General features: G+C 40.6%; 1 protein-coding gene across 46 annotated transcripts in view; it reads left to right on the top strand.

The window, feature by feature from the left end:
* The window catches only part of ZNF438 (zinc finger protein 438), a 198,718-nt gene that overhangs the window by 90,138 nt on the left and 86,064 nt on the right, over positions 1–22,516 (top strand). For 20 of the 46 annotated variants that reach the window (XR_002336133.2, XM_021064211.2, XM_084980132.1 and 17 more), the window contains one exon: positions 7,334–7,411. The exons of 7 other annotated variants lie outside the window; for them this stretch is intronic. Coding sequence is in view for 11 of the 39 variants with exons in the window: in XM_021064199.2 (XP_020919858.2) it covers positions 9,757–9,788 (32 nt within the window). In the remaining 28 variants the exon portion in view is untranslated. Of the gene's footprint in view, positions 1–7,333; positions 7,412–9,513; positions 9,640–9,663; positions 9,789–22,516 lie in introns of those variants that run through there. 19 more of the 46 variants (XM_084980102.1, XM_084980131.1, XM_021064198.2 and 16 more) reach the window with 3 other exon arrangements.

The following is a 22,516-nucleotide window of genomic DNA, read 5'->3' as shown; positions in this document are numbered from 1 at the left end:
TGGAGAAAAGGATACCCTCCTGCACTGTTGGTGGGAATGTAAGCTGATACAACCACTATGGAGAAGAGTATGGTGGTACCTTAGAAAACTATACATAGAACTACCATATGACCCAGCAACCCCACTCTTGGGCATATATCCAGACAAAAAATTCCTTAAAAAAGAGTGCACCCGCATGTTCACTGCAGCTCTATTCACAATAGCCAAGACATGGAAACAATCCAAATGTTCCTTGACAGACGATTGGATCAGAAAGATGTGGTATATATACACAATGGAATACTACTCAGCCATAAAAAAGAACAAAATAATGCCATTTGCAGCAACATGAATGGAACTAGAGAATCTTACACTGAGTGAAATAAGTCAGAAAGAGAATGACAAATACCATATGATATCACTTATATTGGGAATCTAATATACGGCACAAATGAACCTTTCCACAGAAAAGAAAATCATGGACTTGGAGAATAGACTTGTGGTTGCCAAGGGGTAAGGGGGAGGGAGTGGGATGGATTGGGAGCTTGGGGTTAATAGATGCAAACTATTGCTTTTGTAATGGATTAGCAATGAGATCCTGCTGTGTATCACTGGGAACTATGTCTGGTCACTTACGATGGAGCATGATAATGTGAAAAAAGAATGTATACATGTATGTGTAACTGGGTCACCATGCTGTATAGTAGGAAAAAAATTGTATTGGGGAAATGACAATTTAAAAAAGTAAAATTATATATATACATGTTTTAAATGCAGGAAGTAAAAATATGGCCAATCCTAAACTCTATACCCAGTAAAAATGTATTTTTTAATGAAGGCAAAATAAATATTTTTTAGACAAAAGGTATGAGATTTTCTCACAAGTAAGTCCATAGTACAATAATACTAAAGAAAGTTATTCCGTTTGAGGAAAAGTGATCCCAAATAAACCATAAAAGCTCAGGGAAAAATGAAGAGCATAGGTAGGCATAAATATGTGTGTAAATATAAAAATTTCAGACTATTGAAAGCAATGATGATAATGTTTTGTGGGGCTTTAAACATATATGGAAATAAAATATTTTAAAACAATGCAACAAAGGCCCAGTAGGTGTAAATAGAGTTAAACTGCTGTTTTTGTCTTGTTCAGGAAGTGGTAAAAGTCAGCAGTAATAAATCAAGAAAGCATTTATAATCTCTAAGATAACTGCTAAAAAAATTACAAAAATGTTTAAACAAAAAATTCACAAAAGGTAAAATTGAATAATAAGGATTAATCAAAAAGGAATAAATCAAGAGAAAACAGCAGATAGAATGACAGAAAATTTGTAACAGAAGTGTATCCTTAAATATAATTAAATTACATGTAAATAGGCTTATTCTTCCCATTAAAAACCAGAAATTTTTTGGACTAGATTTTTTTTTTAAAGACACAATATATAGTTTGCATAAGACATATAGCACATAAAATGATATGGGAAAAAGAGAAAAGGTACACTATACAAATACTTTCCAAAAGAAATTTTATATATCAATATCAAAGTAGACTTTATAGTAACAAGAATTATGAGAGTTAAAGGGGCCTTTTATCATGATAAAGTGTCAATTCAGTAGGAAGTCAGAATAGTTCTAAATTTGTATGTTCCTAACAACATAACTTCAAAATATATAAAGCTAAAATTGACAGATCAAAAAGGGGAAATAGACAAATTATGGTTGGAGAATTTAACAACCTTTTTCAACCACTAATATAACAAGCAGATTTTTAACAATCAGTTAGGTGATGGAATATTTAAACAATACTATTAACCAACTTGACCGATGGCTATTTATAGAACATTATTTTCAACAACTGCAGAATGCTTTCCTTTCAAGTGCACATGGAACTTTCACCAAAATAGAACATGTTCTAAGCCAAAAAGAAATCTCAACAAATTTCAAAGGATTGAAAACACATAGTATATGTTGCACAGTAGAATGAGCTAGAAATATATAACAAAGATTTTTAAAAATCCTTAATTTGTGTGGGAAATAAGCAGTAAACTTTTAAATAACAAGTTGAAGAAATACTCAGAACCACAGTCAGAAAATACATTGCACTGAATCAGTATTGAAACTTGTGAGACACAAAGTAGTGCCTAGAGAGTAATGTATAGCTTTAAATGCATACGTTTAAAAGTTACCTAATCTTCCATTTCAAAAAGCTAGAAAAAGAAGTGCAAATTAAATTCAGATAAGCTGGAGGAAACAAAATAATAGGAGCCATAAAATCAAGAAAATTAACAAAGTCAATGTGTTTCTTTAAAAATATTAATAAAATTGATAAATCCTGTGAAGAAAAAAAAGAAAGCTCAAACTACCAATATGATATATCTAGGAAACATTACTAAAGATCCAAGAAATATTAAAGGATAAGAAAATACTATAAACAACTTTATGTCAGTACGTTTAACAGCTTGTATGAAATGGGCAGATTTCTTGCCAAAATGACACACAAAAAAGTAAAAATTGTGAACAGCAGTCTACCCTTTAAAGGCACCGAATCCATGAATAGAAACTTTCCCATCTCTAATAATCTTCTTCAACTGAATTAGATGTCAGATTTAAACTTCACTGTGGCTGATAAAACTTACACTCAACTCTCCTTCCATCTAGTTTCCTTCAGATTGTTTTCCATAAATACTTTTCATTCCTTTTTTTTTTTGGAACTGGAGCGGTCCAGAAAACTCTACCACATTTTCCTTCTTCCAGCTTCTGAACCCTTTGAGGAGCAGACATAACTCAGATAGGAATAAAAATGTCAAGTTCATTTGTGGGCAGACTGGGTGAAAAAGAGCCTCCTTAAATCTGACTCTAGTTGTCCTACCCCTTCACACACCTCACTTGCTCTTTTGAGTTTATCATGTGGGTGAGGGGAGAGAATGTGGCCTTGGGCAAGCAAGTTCTAAGAGAGAGTGAGAGACTAGTGATATATGTGGTCAGTCTTTTGTCCTTTCTCACCAAACAGGTTAAGGCAGAGAGAAGGGGAGAGAGAGAGAAAGAGAATATAAATGAATATGAATTGTTTTGTCATCTATCAACCTGGATGAAGCCCTGCTCTTATTTTCCTCTCTTTTTCCAAGAAGTCAGACCTACCCCATTGAAATGAAACTTCTGTTCCACTGCCCCCCAGCTTCCAGTTCCTCAGGTCATCTGGACCTCCTGCTCTTTTTTGAATATGTTTTCATAGCTTTGATCATACCCCCAGAATTCTTTCCACTCCTCCTCAGAAATATTTAAATATGGCTTTTGTAGGCAGTGCATTTTTTTTTCCACAGCCATCTCAAGAGAAAATTTTGCATTTTTCTAACTCTAGATTTCACAGGTGGGGTGATGGTGTGTTCTTTGGTTCCCCACCATCAGTTCATCAATCTAGGTGCCACTTTGGTGCATCAGTTTATCCTCTTAATTCTTAGGCTACCATCTCCCCTCTCTTGTTACTGGTTGACTTCCAAGGACATTGATCTAACTTCCTTAGGCACGTCAACATCACACTTGACACTGTCCTTTGTACCCCATACCATGAGATTGTAATCCGTATCTCCTAATTCATGTCTTTGGGTTTCTGATACTCAGAACTCATCAATCTTGAATTTGCTCAGTTCTGTCAACCAGCATCTAAAAGATCTCAAATACTGAAAGCCCCTCGGTTTTCTTTTCTCCTCTTCTCTGGCTAGTTTTTTTTTTTTTTTTTTTTTCTTTCTTCCAAGCTCCGAAACTCAGATATTTCTTCATGTATATCATATCTCTCCACTTTTCCTTCCTTCCCTCCTTCCTTCCCCCTCTCTATCACAATAGATGTCCTTGCCATTGATTTTAACTCCCTCAGCTCTGGACCCTCACACACAGTAATTTCTATTTATATCCATCACCCATCCTTTCTTACTTTTCTAACCATAAAGTAAGTGAAGTAAGTCAGAAAGAGAAAGACAAATACCTTATGATATCAGTTATATCTGGAATCTAATATATGGCACAAATAAGCCTTTCCACAGAAAAGAAACCCATGGACTTGGAGAACAGACTTGTGGTTGCCAAGGTCAGGGGCGAGGGAGTGGGATGGACTGGGAATCTGGGGTTAATAGATGCAAATGATTGCCTTTGGAATGGATAAGCATTGAGATCCTGCTGTATAGCACTGGGAACTATATCCAGTCACTTGTGCTGGAGCATGATGGAGGATAATGTGAGAAAAAGAAAGTATACTTGTATGTGTGTGTGACTGGGTCACCTTGCTGTCCAGTAGAAAACTGACAGAACATTGGAAACCAACTCTAATAGAAAAAATAAAAATCAGTAAAAAAAAAAAAAAAAAAAAAAAAAAAAAAAAGAATAGTTTCTTGACACAGCTAACTCTTCCAGACTTCTTGGTCCCATCTTCTCTGGACTTTTTGCTCTGTTATTAATCCCACTTCCTTCCTGGGTCTTCCTTTTCACTATCATTTAAAGTGAAAAAAAAAATAACAGTTCTTATTAAAGATTTGCCTTTACTTTCAAATGATGCCAAGCCTATTCAAAGAATTAAATTTACTAGTTAATTATTTTTTCTGCTTTTTCTCTCATTCCCCAATTACTGGAAGTTTTTATTCTCTCATTGCCATCCTGAAATTTCTTTCTAAGGTCACCAGTAACTGTAAAGTTATTCTTTATCTTCCTCCTACCCTGAAAAGGAGCGCCCGCTGTGGCACACAGGGCAAAGCCTCCCCTCCTTTGGCTTTTCTTCCCTGACTTCATTGATGGACATCAATTTGGGGGGGGGAGCCCCCTTCTCAAATAAATAAAACTTTTTAGGAAATAAGCAAACTGTTCTGTTGACTTGCTGTAGCAAGCGAGACCACACGGTTGATCCTGAAGTAGTGACTTCTTTAGGAAAAGAGTGCACGGTATTTATTGATTGTGTAGGTTGAGCTTTCAAGCTCTAGGGTAAGATGTCAGAAGTGAGGAAAGTCTTGGGATGGGTTGATTTCTTCAAGTAACGGCACACACGCCGCAGGGCTGTGATCAAAAAGAAAGGTCTGCGAAGGCCCAAGGCAGGCTGCATTTGTGCCTGTCTGATCGGATGGGGGTAACTGTCTTGCATAGCTGATGAGGTGCTTGTTCTGCTTCTCATTTTCAAGTACATCTTTAGTGTATATTTGACTTTAAAAATATTTTTTTGGATGGCTGCACCTGCAGCATGTGGAAGTTCCTGGGCTAGGGATTGAATCCCAAGCCATAGCTGCTGCAGCACCTGATCCTTAACCCTGTGTGCCAGGCTGGGGATCAGACCTGCACCTTTTCAGTGACCCAAGCCATTGCAGTCAGATTCTTAATCCACTGTGCCACAGCAGGAGCTCCTTGACTTTTCAATTTCATCGCAATTGCCCTGGTTTCTTCTTATCTTGACTATTGCAGTAACAAAACAGGCCTTACTGCCTTTTGAATCTTCTCATAGTAACTCTAAAACCAGAGCTATCTTTCTAAAATGCAAATTTGAATGAGTTTTATGCCGAAAACCATTGATGGGGTATGAAGTAAAACCCCCTTTACCGAAGGTAAAATTCAACACCTTTTACAACTGGGCCTCAAGCCCACATCCAATCCTTGTCTGTTGGTCTGTGAGTCTCCTCCTCCTTCTCCCCCTCCCTCCCACCCTCTCTCCTCCAGCTTTTCTTGCCCCTACTGCCACCAACTTAACTCTTCTCTTTGATTCTCCCAAACTGTGTTCTTACTGTAGAAGAGTATTGATTGTTTCTGAGCTCACACCGCGCTGTCACCTCTATGCCTAAAATGTAGTCATTTTTATTTCCTGGAATATTATTTGTTTCCAAACCTTAGCTTAGCTAATTGTTAAAATTCCTGTCTCTTTTAAAACAGTGTTTAGGAGTTCCCGTCGTGGCTCAGTGGTTAACAAACCCAACTAGGAATCAGGAGGATGCCGGTTCCTTCGATCCCTGGCCTCACTCAGTGGGTTAAGGATCCGGCATTGCCAGAGCTGTGGTGTAGGTCGCAGATGTGGCTTGGATCCCACGTTGCTGTGGCTGTGGCGAAGGCCGGCGGCTGTAGCTCTGATTAGACCCGTAGCCTGGGAACCTCCGTATGCCACAGGTGTGGCCCTAGACAAAAGACAAAAAACAAAAATGGTATTTAAATGTCATCTTTACAGAGTATGTTATTCAGGTAGGACTACATAGCAGAATACTACAGGCTCAGTGACTTAAACAACAGATCAAAGTGCCCGCAGGTTTTTTCCTGAGGTTTCTTTCTTCTGCTTGCAGAAGGCTGCCTTCCTGCTGTGTCCTCACATGGTCTTCCCCTGCCCACCCCCCACTCACTCCCACCCTCCACTCACTCCCACTGACACCCCCCCCCACACACACATCCCTGGTCTGTCTCTCTGTGTCCTCTTCCTTTAGGGACACCAGTCAGATTGGATTAGGGCCCACCCTAAAGGCCTCATTTTATTTTATTTGTTTCCCTTTCTTGTAATGAATTTTATTTTTTCTATTATAGTTAGTTTACAGTGTTCTGTCAATTTGCTACTGTATAGCAAAGTGGCCCAGTTACACACACACACACACACACACACACATTCTTTTTCTCACATTATCCTCCATCATGCTCCAGCACAAGTGACTGGATGTAGTTCCCAGTGCTGTACAGCAGGATCTCATTGCTTATCCATTCCAAAGGCAATAGTTTGCATCTATTAACCCCAGATTCCCAGTCCATTTTAACTTAATCACCTCTTAAAGGGCCTTATCTCCAAATAAAGTCACATCCTGAGGTGCTAGGGGATTAGGGCTTCATCACATGAATTTGGGGGCTTGGAAGACACACTTTGACACAGAGGGCCTGCATGTTTCCCCTGTGGTAGTTAACTCCCTCCCTCCAAAGCTGAAAGTACTCTATACCACTCATCACACTGTATTATGCCTTGATATTGAGTTATTCATGTTTGTCTGTTTCCCCCGGCGGTTTGTGTGTTTCCTCTGGACAGGAACGGTCTCTTACTCATCTTCATCTCTCCAAGATCTAGTACTGAGGAGGGCTTGACCATTGGCTAAATTTAAGTAATTCAGTGTAAACTAGGATTAAATATCTAATAATTTCCAGAATTTTTAGGAGATTGACATAAAAATATATGAAAGGAATGTGTTATACTTCCTATTTTAGAAGTCTTCGAGCATTACTTGAGATTTTTATCTTAGGTTCTTAAATCATGTCAGTTTTATAGAACTAAATATAACTCTTTGATGGCCTCTAAGGGGTAATCCTCTAACTGGATACCTTTCAATTCTTTCCCTTTCATTCCTTCCATTACATTTGTTTTCAGATAAAGATGAATGCCATGTCTCAACCAACACTGAAAATTTGAAGTTGAGAAGACATTTGCTAAGTCAAGCCACTTCACGTAAGTCTGCTCACATCTGTCATAGCACCAGCTTAAGGTTGATTGAAAATGTAAAGAATTAAGTCCACTGCTTTTGGTGCTTTCTCAATGCTCAGATTGCTCAGAATATGTCATAGTCACCTTGTGTATTGAATCACTGGCCTTGAAGAAGAGTGGAAAGATGATTACTTATTAAATTGCATGTGCTTATTAAAAATAAAATGTTTAAATACAAGAGATTATTTTTAAAATGAGATTAGCACCTCAAAATCATCCTTTATTTTCTGTCAAGTCCAGGGATCAAGTTTCACCTTTGTGCCAAACTTAATGTTTCTAAAACAGTTTTCCATTGTAGCAAAGATTTTATTTTTCAGTTTTTTTTTAAGTCTTTGTATAATTTTTCTAAATGAATCATGTTCTTGATCATCAAAGGGAGATATTTAGTAATTAACTAGCACGGAATCTTAAATGTTTAACTGTTTAGTCAAAACACCAAGCTTGTAAAGGTCAACTTACCAGCCTCAGCTATTATCATTATCTCCTAATGGTCTTCTGTCTTCTTCCACTCTTTCAGCTAGTATTTTATTGCCAGATAAATCAGCATATAGAACCACTCTAGCAATCTGAAAACCCTTAATGTCTCCTCACTCATGGCTTATATAGAATCCACTCCTTTGCCCAGCATTCAAAGCCCTCTACCAAGCTCCTCAAAATGTCTCCTACTTTAGCCAACTGAATTCTTCCCATTCTCTGCATTCCCATTGTTGCAATCTTGCACAAGCTCAAGTGCAGACTCCTCCACGAAGCCTTCCCTGATTTCTCCAGCTAGGAGCATGAGCTCTCCCCAGCTCTGCTGCCTTCATCCAGCATTTTGTTTTTATCACTGTTACGGCACATTTTACCATGCAGCTTTAGTATGTGTGTTGCTATCTTAGCTTCCACCGTAGATTGTAAGGACTAGAAAATCAAACCTCCTCTCTAACTTATTTTTGTCCGCACAGCATTCAGCATAGCCTTTAATAGTGCTAAGTCAATATTTAACAAGTTAAGAATGTGCCTGGATTCTTCTCCCATCATCTGCCCTCCCACCCCCCGTCTTTCATCCTTACAGACACATATGGTACGTGTTCATGGCAACTGTTGGTTCTTGTTGTGAGTTCCTGGCAGACCTCCATGTTGCCATCTTGTCCTAGGAAAACACTGACCACGGTGTAATTAACAAGATACGGTCAGTTCCCAACCTCAGAAGTAAACTGTGTCCCAGAAGTTCAGGCCCCATTCTGTTGTTTGGAATGCAGAATGCATTTTTCCACAAAAATGATGTTATAAATAGTGGTTAGATTTCTCAGCTAGCCCTCCCAAGACCATTTAACCCGTAAGTACCGCTGCTACTTTAACTCCAGCAGCCACGACATCACAATGTTTTATAGAGAACTTCTCGTTTGGGGTACGGAAGGGGATCCCTCCACCCTAGAAGCCGAACAGTCACTTTCTGGGCACTTTGAGCAGGAGGAGGGTCTGAACTGGGCCCCTGGCAGTATCTCAGCCTATTGGATGTTCTCGGGCCAGTGGCTTTTCAGTGTTCAATATTTGCAAAAGAGACACTTACCTGGGAGTTCCCGTTGTAGCTCTGTGGTTAACAAAGGCGACTAGCATCAGTGAGGACACGGGTTCTATCCCTGGCCTTGCTCAGTGAGTTAAGATCCTGCGTTGCTGTGAGCTGTGGTGTAGGTCGTAGATGCGGCTTGGATCCCATGTTGCTCTGGCTGTGGTATAGGCTGGCGGCTGCAGCGCCAATGAGACCCCTAGCCTGGGAACCTTTATATGCTGCGGGTGCAGCCCTAAAAAGAAACCCCTCCCCCAGAGACATTTACTTGCAGGTCAAGGGACACTCGACAGTAGATTAGGATGATAAGTAAACAGGGTTACACAGCCGTGTCATTTTTAAGTCAAGTATTGACAGATCAGGAACTATTTTACTTCTCCCCATTTGGTTGTTCTTTGCACTTGTGGGAATTGAATACATAAACATGGCAGCAGCTTCTGTCTAGAGGAAATAGGCCTCAACTCGGTATTGACATCACATCAGTTTTTGTGAACAAGTGATTATTATTCCTACCCAGACATAGCGATGCTGCTGTGAAAAGCACATCCGCAGGTATAGAAGCCCCGGAGGTTAGCGTTTCATGTCAGGCTGTAAAAAAAACAGAATGTAATGTCTTCAGTCATCCTAAGCTTGGAACACACAAGTGAGTGCCTGCTTTCTGTTTAAGGCCGTCAGAGGTGCTGGGAACTGGAAACAGGAACCAAAGATAATAGGAAAAGTTTGCTTTTCCCTCCAGGAGCCTGAATACAGGACGTGAAGTATGAAAGAAGCATTCCCAGCACAAACAATATGGTATGAATTGCTATAAGATACTTCAGGAAGGTAACTGGTATCCTTAGGATGGTCAGAATGGCAATAACGTGAGGATTTGCTATGGTTCTACAGATAGTGGTTGGATTTCAGTTAGTCTTAGAGCAAAGGTGAAGATTTAAATTAAGAGCTAGGAGAGGAAGTGGTGTCCCAGGTTAGGTGATCAGCATGCATAGAAGATGAGAGATATTAACAAACACAGCAGCATGACTGGCTGGAACAGAAAGGCTTCCTTTATGTAGGGTAAAAGAATTGGTTGGAAGATGCTACCACTGGTTCAGCCATGACCATGAAAAAGGGTCCTCCATAGATGTTTTTAAAAATATAAGGCCCTGGATCTTACCCCAGAACTAATAAATAGAATTTCTGGGGCATGAGATTTAGGCCTATTTATCTTCCTAAAGCTCCCTTAGTGGTTGAGAACTGCTCAGTTTGAAAGAGGGGCTGAATTTAGAAGAGTCCAAATGCCTTTCTGAGGAGTCAGGCCCCTGCCCTAAGCCATGGGAGCCCTGGGGGACTTCTGAGATGGGTGACAGGACCGAAATGGTGCTTTTGCCAAGATAAATGAGTCGTCAGCGCATGTGAATGGAGAGAAATAAGAACCAGCTTGAACTGGAGCAGTGGCGGTGGGGGAAAGAGAGGTCACATGTCTGCGTGTGCTTGTCGGGGGGGGAGTTCGTGATGTCAGCCTTGACCTCCGCATGATCTGTTTCATAAACTCATTATACTACTTCACGCTCATTAATGTGATCTCTTTTCTCGTACAATCTGGCAACTTAAACAGTCATTTCAGCCAGTTTGCACTTAATGGAAGGAGACCATTGTCTACTCATGTCCGCATCTCACTCATAATTTTAAGTGAAGTTACGTGTATGCAGATACGACCTTTAGCATAATCAGAAAGCCTTTACTAACTACCCACATACGCAATAATGCAACCCTGACTCTGCGGGATGGTGCCAAGAGCCGCTGTCACATATACAATAGCTATTGGCACAGAATTCTCTAGCATTTAGTTGAAGAAATATAGTCTAAATTATGCTGTGCATTTTAATATTTTTAGCATCAGATTTGATCATGGCTTTATTTTTCTGGTCGCAGGCCAGGGGTATGCTTCCTGACAACAGCACCTGCCCTCACTTTGAGCCTCTCCTGCTCTCTTGCCCACATCTGCCGTCTCTGTAGCCCCTCACCTCCTATGGAGCCCATTCCCCCTTTAGCGTTGGTCCATGAGCGCACCCCTGTCCCCATCCTCACCCAAGTGAGCCGGCAGAGAGGAGATGGAAGGAGTCAAAATTTAAATCCTCTTGTGGCACTGACACACTGGCTGATGCTGGGGACTCACATTCCTGGCCATGCGGGGATATGACAGCTACTGGGGTGTCCACATTCAAAAGTCTCAAACCGTGCCAGAGTCAGGAGCAATTCATAGCTCTATGATATGTTTTCAATAATTTATATTTGACAACATTGGGCCAGGTTTATCAGATGGCAGAGAATAAATCCAAGGTATGGTTTTTTTTTTATTGAAATGTAGTTAATTTATAATGCTGTTACTTTCTGCTGTACAACAGAGTTAATCAGTTATACATATATATACATTCTTTTTTAATATCCTTCATGGTTTATCATGGGATATTGAGTATAGTTCCCTGTGCTCTACAGTAGGACTTTGTTATCCATTCTATATATTACATATAGTTTGCATCTGCCAATCCCAAACTCCCAATCTTACCCTCCCCCCCCCCATCCATGTCTGTGAGTCTGTTTCTGTTTTATAGATAAGTTCATTCATGTCATATTTTAGATTCTACATATAAGTGATCTCATATGGTATTTATCTTTCTCTGTCTGACTTCATTTAGTATGAGAATCTCTAGGTCCATTCATGGTGCTGCGAATGGCATTACATCCTTCTTTTTTATGGCTGAGTAGTATTTCATTGTGTGTATGTACCATTTCTTCTTGATCCAATCCTCTGTCAATAGAATTTAGGTTGTTTCCATGTCTTGGCTATTGTAAATAATGCTGCTGTGAGCATTGGGGTTAATGTATCTTTTTGAATTATAGTATCTTCTAGATAATATGTCTAAGAGTGGGATATCTAGATCATATGGTAGTTCTATATTTAGTTTTCTGAGGAACCTCCAGACTGTTCTCCATAGTGGTTACACCAGCTTACATTCCCACCCATAGTGTAGGAGGATTCCCTTTCCTCCACACCTTCTCCAGCATTTGTTATTTGTAGACTCTTTTTTTTTCCTTTTGAGGGCTGTGGCATATGGAAGTTCTTGGGCTAGGGGCTGAATCAGAGCTGTAGCTGCCAGCCTATACAACAGCCACAGCAACACAGGATCTGAGCCACATCTGTGACCTACACCACAGTTCATGGCAATGCCGGATCCCTAATCCAGTGAGCAAGGCCAAGGGCTGAACCCATATCCTTGTGGATACTAGTTGGATTCGTTTCTGCTGTGCCACAGTGGGAATTCCTGTAGGCTTTTTAATGATGGCTGTTCTGACAGGTACAAGGTCCTCATTGTAGTTTTATAGGCAGAGAATAAGTTGAAGGTGTAGTGTTTTGATGTGACCTGTCCCCTTTAAAAAAAAAAAAGAAAAAGAAATTCAACATCATGGATTTTTTTAAAAAGAACCATCTCTTAACTCTTCCATAGTAGTACATACATGACAACAATTTCTGCTGTGGTCTTCTTTGCCTGTGACCATTTACTGTTGTGTTTTCAATATCTCCACATACTTTGAGTTATTTTTTTTATAACTATTTAGGTTTTCACTAGCCATCCAAATATTTAACCAAGGAGTGTGGATGATCTGCTTAGTTTTGAAGGATCCCATAGGGGAAAGGGAAGAGAGAGGAACTAAAATTGATCAAGTACCCACTCTGTGCTATGTCCTTTACATGCCTTTTATGATCTTAATTCCATTTTACGACACAGGAACTTGGCATTTAGAGAGGTTTAAAGAATGTGTCGGAGTTCCTGTTGTGGTGCAGTGGTTAATGAATCCGACTAGGAACCATGAGGTTGTGGGTTCGATCCCTGGCCTTGCTCAATGGGTTGAGGATTCGGCGTTGCCGTGAGCTATGGTGTAGGTTGCAGACACGGCTCAGATCCCATGATGCTGTGGCTCTGGTGTAGGCCGGTAGCTACGGCTCCAGTTAGACCCCTAGCCTAGGAATCTCCATATGCTATGGGAGTGGCCCTAGAAAAGGCAAAAAGACAAAAAAAAAAAAAAAAAAAAAAAAAAAAAAAAAAAAAAAGAATGTGTCTGACGTCAGAAGTCTAATCAGCAACAGAACTTGGTTTTACTCCCAGGCCTTGGCATCTAATTATTTGAACAGCCTGATCCCTCATGTCTGCGTGACTTTTATTTGTTGGGAAAAATCACTGAACTCGGAATTGGGGTTTGGGGGCAAGTTTGAGTGTTTAAGCTTTACCTCTCTTATTAACAACCACGCACAGTTTATTTAATGCTCTCAGCATCAGTTTCCTCATCTGTCCAATGAGGATAAAACCATTTTACTGACCTTTTGGGATTGTTGTGAGCATAATAAGCAAGTGAACCTCAGTAGGATTTCACAGGTATTAAAAAAAAAAAAAAAAAAAAAAACCATGGAAGACTGAGAAATTTTTAATTCAAGCGAAAAATAAACAGCCAGTCATTAAATGAGATGACCTGGATTTTGTGGTATTTCAGTTCTTAATATTCCTCTGCAAACTTTCCACAATAACATTTGTCAGTTTTATAAGTCCCCAGCACCATGGTGTGCCAAGCTGCATCCCTGAATTAAATATCTCAGTGTAGCAGAGAGAATCCTGGCAACACACCAAGTAGCTCCTTTCATGTACCAGAAACAGTCAGTAGTTTCTGTGCTGCATCAAGCAGGCCTGAACTCTGGTCGATACTGAAAAAAATGTCCGGTCGCCAGTGACGACTCAGAAAATTCGAAGGCTGTGAAATGAAATAGACTTACCGGATTAGAGTCCCTGTTCACATTCTCAGAACAATTCTTCTAGTTTTGAAGGGTTTCTTTTGGGTTTTTTTTTTTTGGGTGGTTTTTTTTTTTGTTTTTTTTTTTTTTCTTTTTAGGGCCATACCTGTGGCATATGGAGGTTCCCAGGCTAGGGGTCTAATTGGAGCTGTTGCCACTGGCCTACGCCAGAGCCACAGCAACGCCAGATCCGAGCTGTGTCTGCAACATACACCACAGCTCACAGCAACACCAGATCCTTAACCCACTGAGTGAGGCCAGGGATCAACCCACAACCTCATGGTTCCTAGTCAGATTCGTTTCCGCTGTGCCATGGTGGGAAATCCAATTTTTGATTTCCCAGGTATTTAAAAAAAAAAAGGAAAGTCATCTTTTGTAAAAGTGTTTTCAGAAAACTGCTATTCAAAAACATGTTTCTACATGGAGGGGATAAATTTGGAGTTTGAGATTAACAGAGACATGCTACTATATATAAAATAGGTAAACAACAAGGACCTACTGTATAGCACAGGGAACTCTACTCAATATCTTCTAATAACCCATAATGGAAAAGAATCTAAAAAAGAATAGTCATACATGTATAGGTAAATGTATATGTATAACTGAATCACTTTGCTGTATACTTGAAACTAATACAACAGTGTAATTAACTATACCACAATTAAAAAAGAAAAGAATAGGGAGTTACCATTGTGGCTCAGTGGAAATGAACCTGACTAGTATCCATGAGGATGCAGGTTTGATCCCTGGCCTCGCTCAGTGGCTTAAGTATCCAGCATTGCCATGAGCTGTGGTGTACGTCGCCGATGTGGCTCAGATCCCACTTTGCTGTGGCTGTGGCCAGCAGATGCAGCTCTGATTCAACCCCTAGCCTGGGAACTTTCAGATGCTGCGGGTGCAACCCTGAAAAGAAAATAAATAAATAAACTTTTAAAAAGGAAAGAATAGAAACATTTCCAGGTTTCTGAATCACTTTCATAGGTTACATAATAGTGAATACTGAAAGATAGCACTGAGCTGTTGTGATCCACTCAAACTTCTGTGAAGTATACATAGAAAAGGTAAGAAATGTGGGGAACTCAGTAAGTTATAAGGACTGTGCTCTGAATGACGTGCTGGTGAACCTGAGAAGTCCCAGGGTCATTCCCAGGCTTACCCAAAATCTTTATCCCATTAAAGCCCCGAGTCTCTCCTAAAAGACAAATGCCTTAAGGAGACTGACTATCTGACACCATGGAAGAGTAGTATTCAGGGAGTTCCCTGGTGGTTCAGTGGGTTAAGGATCCAGCACTGTTACTGCAGTGGCTCAGGTCACTGCTGTGGCACAGGTTTAATCCCTGACCCAGGAACTTGTGCATGCCACAGGCACAGCCAAAACAAACAAAAAAACAAACAAACAAGAATAGTATTCAGATACGTATCCAGAAGGTGCACCTGTTCAGTCTTGGGTCCATGGGTGTGTAGAACACTTCCACATCTGCCATACTCAGCACATCCCACGAGGGTTCCCTAGTTCTGAGGTGCTGATCCCTACCTGACTTCAAGAGCCAGCACTGTGCTCTTGTGTTTGGTGGATGGATGACTCCAAAAAGGGAAAGAAGACACAAGCAGCAAGGAAAACATACAAAGCAGAGATCACGGCCCAGTTTGGTCCCTAATTGTGGGCTGTGTTTGGCTTGCACGTGTTCATTTTAAACATGAATTCATTATCTGCTAGTATTATTCTAACTAGTTCCTATGTGATGTGCTACTAAGTAATTTAATATACAAATCTAAACGTCTGGGTTCTCTTGAGTACTGTAAAATCAGGCGACTTCAGTCCTGCCATTCCAGGTGGCTGTCATCAGTTAGTGCTGATGAGAAGCTGCCTGGATTAGATGGGAGCTGGTGCTTTTCAGTTCTCACAGCCCCACCTCTGGCTGCTGGTTTTCTTTAAATGGAATCAAGAGGAAAGTTAAAAGTTCCTTGTCCTGCCATTTGTGTTAACATTGGAAATAAGAGGTTGACAGGATAGCATATTTCAACTTCAGTGAAAGACAGTGTGTTAGTCTCCCAGGCCCATGCTCACAATGTACCATAAACTGCGTGGCTTTGAACAGCACAAGTTTGTGCTCTCCCTGTTCCTGAGGCTGGAAGTCTGAAATCCAGGTGTGGGCAGGGCCCTTATCCCTCAGAGACTCGAGGGGAGGATCCATCTTGCCTTTTCCAGCTTTTGGTGGCCCCACACGTTCCTTGGTTGGTGGCAGCGAGACTCCACTACCTGTCCCCACCTTCTCATGGCCGTCTTCCCTGTGCTGACATTTTCCTCTTCTCATAAGGACGGTGGTCACAGTGTCTTAGGGCCTCCCCTAACCCAGGACAGTGTCGTTTTAACCCAACTATGTCTCCAAAGATCCTTTTTCCAAATACAGGTACATCCATAGGTCCCCAAGATTAAAACTTCAACATAACATTTGGGGGGAGCCCATTCAACCCACAACAGATGGCATATTTCTTTGTGGAGTGCAGAGTTCAAGAGCAGAGGTCCTTGGAAAAGAGCGCCTGGATTCCTACTTAGAACTTGCTTGCTCTGTAATCTCAGACCAGCTGCTCACCCTTCTCAGGGCCTCCACACCCTCATCTGTAAAATAAGGATGCTGGTACCCACCTCACAAGGCTGAAGCAGGACAGAATGAGTTAATGTATGTAAAGCGCTTAGAACAGCACGTGCCACAGACTAAGCGTCAATAAACTGAACCACTGTTCTCTTCATTGTCATTCACTCCTACTCATATACAATTTCTGGCATTTTCAGTGCCAGAAAATTATTATTTAAGATAGCATTACGAAACAAACCATGGACGAAGTAGAAACAGTAGAAATGCAAAACACAAAACAAAAACTTAAACCAATAAAAAAAGAGAGAGAGACTGGCATTTTTAATAAGATTTACTTTTTCATGCAAAGAAAATAATTTAAATATATTAAAAATGTTTAGCTTCCCCACTCTGTTGAATTACCTGCCTGGCCTCTATATGCACTTGGCACTGATAAAGAGCCAGGCTAAAACTTCTAAACCCTGGGGCTTAGCCATTGACCATTGGGCTGGCGAGCACAGTGGCCTGTAGGTGATGTTGGGGGGCAGTCCAAGGAGAGCATCCTCCACGCCCCCCAAGCCACCTCCTTGGCATTACTATCTGCCTCCATCCCATAAATCCTTGGGTTGAAATTATCCTCATTTCCAGTCTCTGGATCAGAGATGGAGGCTGAAGAAATTCTTTATATTTAAACCATACTTTTCTTCCAAAGGGAACACATATTTTGAGATATATTATTTTATTTTTCCACTTAGCTTTTATGGAATATAACCCTATAACTGGTGTTTTATTAAAAACTGAGACTCTGAGAGAGGGTTAAAGAAATGATAAGAGCTTTTGAAATCCCTGGAAGAAATCGTTCTGTAGTTTAGGGGCTCTTGGGTTTGCAGTAGTACAGAATAGAGAGACGCCTCATTCTCAAAGGTCCTACCGCCCTGAAAACACAAGAATGTTCAGATAAAATCAAAGGATCTTATCTAAATGGAGGAAGGGACATGTGGGTATGATATTCACGATTTATAATTTTATTTTAATGAAAGACGTTAGACTATGTAGTTTCTGGCAAAGAAGTGGCGTAGTGTGGTTCAAGTATTAGTAATTTGGAACATTTCAATTAAATGATGAATTCTTCAGGACTCCTTCAGTTGTACATGTAAGAAAGCCAGCTCAAGCCAGCTTACAAAAATAAAAGGGACTTAATTGTTTATATAACTATGGTTTCCAGAGGTGCATCTGGCGTCAGGCATGGTTGCAGCCAGGAACTCAGATGATCTCATCTGGACTCTGCTGGCTTCTTTATTTGTCATCCTCTGGACAGCATCCGGTCGGTAAGATGACCAGGAGCAGCTTGAGAATGTCATCTTCCCAGTTCATCAGTCCCAACACAAAGAGAACGTGTTGGATCAAACATCTTGCTCTCTGCCCTGGAGAAGATGCAGATTGACTTTCTTTGATCCCATGTGTGATGAAGAGTCACTGTGGCCCAGCTGAGGGCATGTTTTCCCAGTGCTGCAGTGGAGGGATTTGGCTCAGTGACTGCAAGCTCCCCCTGGGGTCTTGGGGTAAGAGAGGCTTTCTCCAAAAGAGTTTATAAAAGGGAAGAAGTTCCCTTTGTGGCTTAGCAGTAAGGAACCTGACTAGTATCCATGAGGATACAGGTTCAATCCCTGGCCTCCCTCAGTGGGTTAAGGATCCAGCATTGCCCTGAGTTGGGTGTAGGTCACAGACTCAGCTCGGATCCTGTATTGCTGTGGCTGTGGTGTAGGCCAGCAGCTATAGCTCCGATTTAACCCCTAGCCTGGGAACTTCCATATGCCTCGGGTGAGGCTCTAAAAAGCAAAAAACAAAACAAAAACAACTTTTAAAAATAAAAAAATAAATAAATAAAAAAGGGAGATGGTAGTGTGTGTTCAGCAGACCCAAACATAGCAGCTTCAAACCATTACAACTGGTACGTGAAATAATGTGGATACTCGAAGTTCCGATCGTAAGATGGCAAATAGAAGATTTCCTGCCTTCTCCTATTTAACGTCCACCCAAAACAAAGAACAAAATGAAAAAAATTCCAGCTCTCTCTTTGATGAAAAGTAGGGGACATCAGTAACTCTAACCCACAGATAGGAACCTGGAAAGTGTATGATATTGCGACTTAGCAGAGGAAGGGGCAAATTGAAGCCCCTGCAGAGCAGAATACATTCCAGGAAGCAGTTTTGCCTTGTAGAACCAGGAGGTCCTGTTATTAGAGGTACCAGGTCCAGCTGGAGGAGGAGGTAAAGAACAAGGTTAGAAAGTCTTTAATAAAAGGACCGGTTGGACTCTCAGGTCCTTGGCTCACACTGGCCAAATAACCTCCTTCCCCACAGCTCAGATGGTGAGAGGTTTATTCTCTGGAGGTGTTGATGTTTCAGAGAATGCAGGCTCAGGGACACAGGAACAGTGGACAGTGGGGTTAAGGAACCTCCTGCCCTGCTCTTGGAGCGCCAGGACCCAAACTTCTAAGTCCCAAGTGGTGTGCTGTAGGGTTCTCTAGAGAAAGCCCCTGTAGGGGTTCCCCCACAGGGAAGGCCGACTTACTCCCCAGTTCTTCTTCACAGAAGCTTCCCTTCAACAACTTCAACCCATGGACAGAGCTGCCAACTTGTTTTAATAATAATTTACACTTAAACAGGAAGAGTCAGCCAAGGATCAACAGATATTTGGGAATGCCTCCAATATGAAAGCAGAGATGAAGTAAACAGAAAGAAAGATCTCTAATGAGACAAAACTCTAGAGACAGCAGTAGGGAGATAAACATTAATTATCATCTTTGAAAATCTGAGATGATTTTGCATAGAAAATAATCTTTTTTTAAAAAAGAATTAGGAGTTCCCATCATGGTGCAGTGGTTAACGAATCCGACTAGGAACCATGAGGTTGTGGGTTCGATCCCTGCCCTTGCTCAGTGGGTTAACGATCTGGCGTTGCCGTGAGCTGAGGTGTAGGTCACAGATGCGGCTCGGATCCTGCGTTGCTGTGGCTCAGGCATAGGCTGGTGGCTACAGCTCCGATTCAACCCCTAGCCTGGGAACCTCCATATGCCGTGGGAGCGGCCCAAGAAATAGCAAAAAGACAAAAAAAAAAAAAGAATTAAAGGAAAGGAAAATCAAAGAAGAAGCAACTCATAAAAATTGTAAATGTAGTGGCTGAAATCAATTCCTTAAAAGGATTGAAAAATAAATTTGAGGAAGAAATCGTTAGAGAAAAAATCCAGAAAGCCCTCACTAATACAGGAGGAAATGGGAGAGAATTATCAAAGAAATAATACAAGACACTTTCCTAGAACAGAAAGAAGAGATAAATGATACATTTTCCAGAGGAGAGAAATTGTCAAATACAAAGTGTTTTCAGTAAGAACAAAACAAGGGAATTCTCAACATCAACACTGATATGGAAACATACATTTGTGAATTATTCTTTTAAGGCATAATTTTTAGCATTTAAAAAAGCATTTCTTCTTTTACCTGAGAGTTACTGTCAAATATCTCTAGTTTCCTTAGCACATTTCATGTATTCCACTTATAAGTTATGTGAATTTTACATTATTTAAGCTTAATTAAATTTTTGTATAATCTGGGATACACTTGCAAAATTGTGTTTCAGAGATTTAGGTTGTTTTATCATGCTTATTTCGGTTTCTTATTTTTTTGTTTACTAATTCATTCAACAAATAATTGAGTGATCTTTTCTCAAGGTACTGTGGAGTTGATATTCTTGTTTTATCTGGTAGCCCAGCACGTGGTCATAGTTTTATAATCAGTGATAATCATTAATGTGACTGATTTAGAAACTCGCTGATAATAGGATATGTGATAACAGAACCTGTAAAATGTTTGCCATTTTTTCTTTGTCCCAACTTATAGTGATTTGAAGTAACAAAGTTTGGGTCTTACTCTCTTAAAATGTTTAGCTCTTATTTTTTTTTTTTTGCATATACAAAACTATATTAAATATGAGCAACAAAATATCAATGTAGAATATTAGTTTGTGTCTTACCTTTTGTCAGTGAAGAAGAGTCCTGAGTGCTGTTTTCTTCCAAAAATTAGAGGTATCAAAAATTGAAATTTAGCAGACATATTTTTCAAATTTTAATTATTTGAAAAAATAATACTTTTAGGAGTCAGTTTGAATATTGTTGACTATATAACTAATAAAATATGTTACTGTGGTATTTTCTAGATTAAAAATCTTCTCCAAATTGTTTTGGTTTTTAAAGCATTCTAAATTTTAGTTTGTAAATATTACAAAAGAATTGAAATTTTTAAGTCCATGCAGTTCCCCCTCTTTTTGGATCAGTTTCTGAAGCCTAATGAAATGGAAGGCAAGTGTCTTTTCCTTCTTAAAAATGGTGATATTTTATTCCTTAATATACTAAAGTGAGAGCAAAATAATATGGAAAAATCAAGAAATGAAAACGTGCCAGGACTTTTCTTGCCAATATAACTTTTTAGAATTGTGCTGAGTTGCTTTTGCTGTAAGAACCAAACCAGCTAGTCTCTTATGAGTTCTCCAAGTAATGACTATTTTGGAGAGGATTTTTGGAGTTCTTTTGGCTCAGTGAGGACAAAAATTTGAAATTAGACTTCGAAAACTGGAAGGCATCCTCTTATCCATCTTACAAATGAAGGAACTGAAGTCCGAGAAATCACAATTTATGCAGGGTCACGCCGTTAATAGCGAAGGTTGGATGAAAATCATGGCCCCGTGATCTTTGTCAAAGACTCTTCGGGTTCATTCCCACCACCATCGCATTACGTGCGCTGTCCGTAATTTATTGCATTAGGCCCAGGTAGCACATTACAAGTTTAATTTTCTAAAGCTGAGGGGACATTTGGAATTAGGAATACTGATGGTGACGAAACAAATGGAATGGCAAGAAGCACTTGGAAGAACTCTTGCCCAGTGCAGGAGGTGTCCCTGGATTAGACTCTGGCCCTGCTCTCTAGAAGGAACCCCACTGTTCATCATTCTCTAGGACCGGAATCTGTCTTCTGGAAGCTTCTTCATCACCTGTCTTCCTCCAAGGTCATGTTCATGGCTTATGTGGAAGCTGGGGAATCTGCCCTCCTTGGAGTCTATGTAGCTTTTGTTTCCTACTTTCTAATCATGCACTTCTGGCAGCTCGAGCTTAGAGGTGTCAGCCAAGGCTTAGAGACAAGAGTTGTGGGGTTTTTGGCAAGGTTATTCCCTAGAAACTCAGCTGGCTTCTGATCTACATTCCTGTAGTGGGATGTGATAGTAATAGAGGGATTCCATGTCCCAGTCTGGCAGGGACAGTCTTAGTTTATATCTCTTAGGCGGGTTAGATAACAGTGCCCTTTTTCACTCTCGTAACTATCCAGGGTTGGACAACAACACATTGTGCATGGTCACTCCAGCCAAAAGGCACACCAAAAAAGCACAAAAAGTCCCAAGCCTAACTTATTTCTTTGCTCCCCTTCTCCTGCTCCCCTCTCTCTCAGCTTCCTGAGGGCCTTGCTATGGCCCTTTGAGATGGGCCTCACTGGAAGTTCACAGGGTTAACCTCACCTGGAGCAACCTCTGTTCACCTGAAACAACCTAACAGGCCATTTTTGCTCAAAGCTTTTTCCTTCCTTCCTTCCTTCCTTCCTTCCTTCCTTCCTTCCTTCCCTCCTTCCTTCCTTCCTTTCTCTTTCTTTCTTTCTCTGTCTCTCTCCCTTTCTTTCTCTCTCTCTCTCCCTTTCTCTCTCTCTCTCTCTCTCTTTCTTTCTTTCTTTTCCCTTTTTTATGGTCACACCTGCAGCAGATGGAAGTTCCTAGGCTAGGGGTCAAACTGGAGCTGCAGCTGCCAGCCTACACCACAGTCACAGCAACACCAGATCCGAACCACATGTGTGACTGTGGCGCAGCTTGCAGCAACCCCGGATCCTTAACCCAGTGAATGAGTCCAAAGATCAAACCCAAATCCTCAGAGAGACAACGTTGGGCTCTTAACCCACTGAGCCACAACGGGAGCTCCCTCAAAGCCTTTTTCATTCTTCTCTCTCACTGGGTAAAATCCAGAAGCAGTCAGGTTTTCTAACCTTGGGAGCCTCCAGATTTCTGGATCCTCTACTCCCTTTCAT

This window comes from Sus scrofa, chromosome 10 (assembly GCF_054392235.1).
Source record: "Sus scrofa isolate SSC_HxYL_T2T_F1_AM1 chromosome 10, Sscrofa_HxYL_maternal_Yorkshire_Landrace_v2.0, whole genome shotgun sequence".
NCBI lineage: Eukaryota > Metazoa > Chordata > Mammalia > Artiodactyla > Suidae > Sus > Sus scrofa.
The sequence above is the reverse complement of the archived record's forward strand: the minus strand, read 5'-3'. Positions and strand labels throughout refer to the sequence as shown.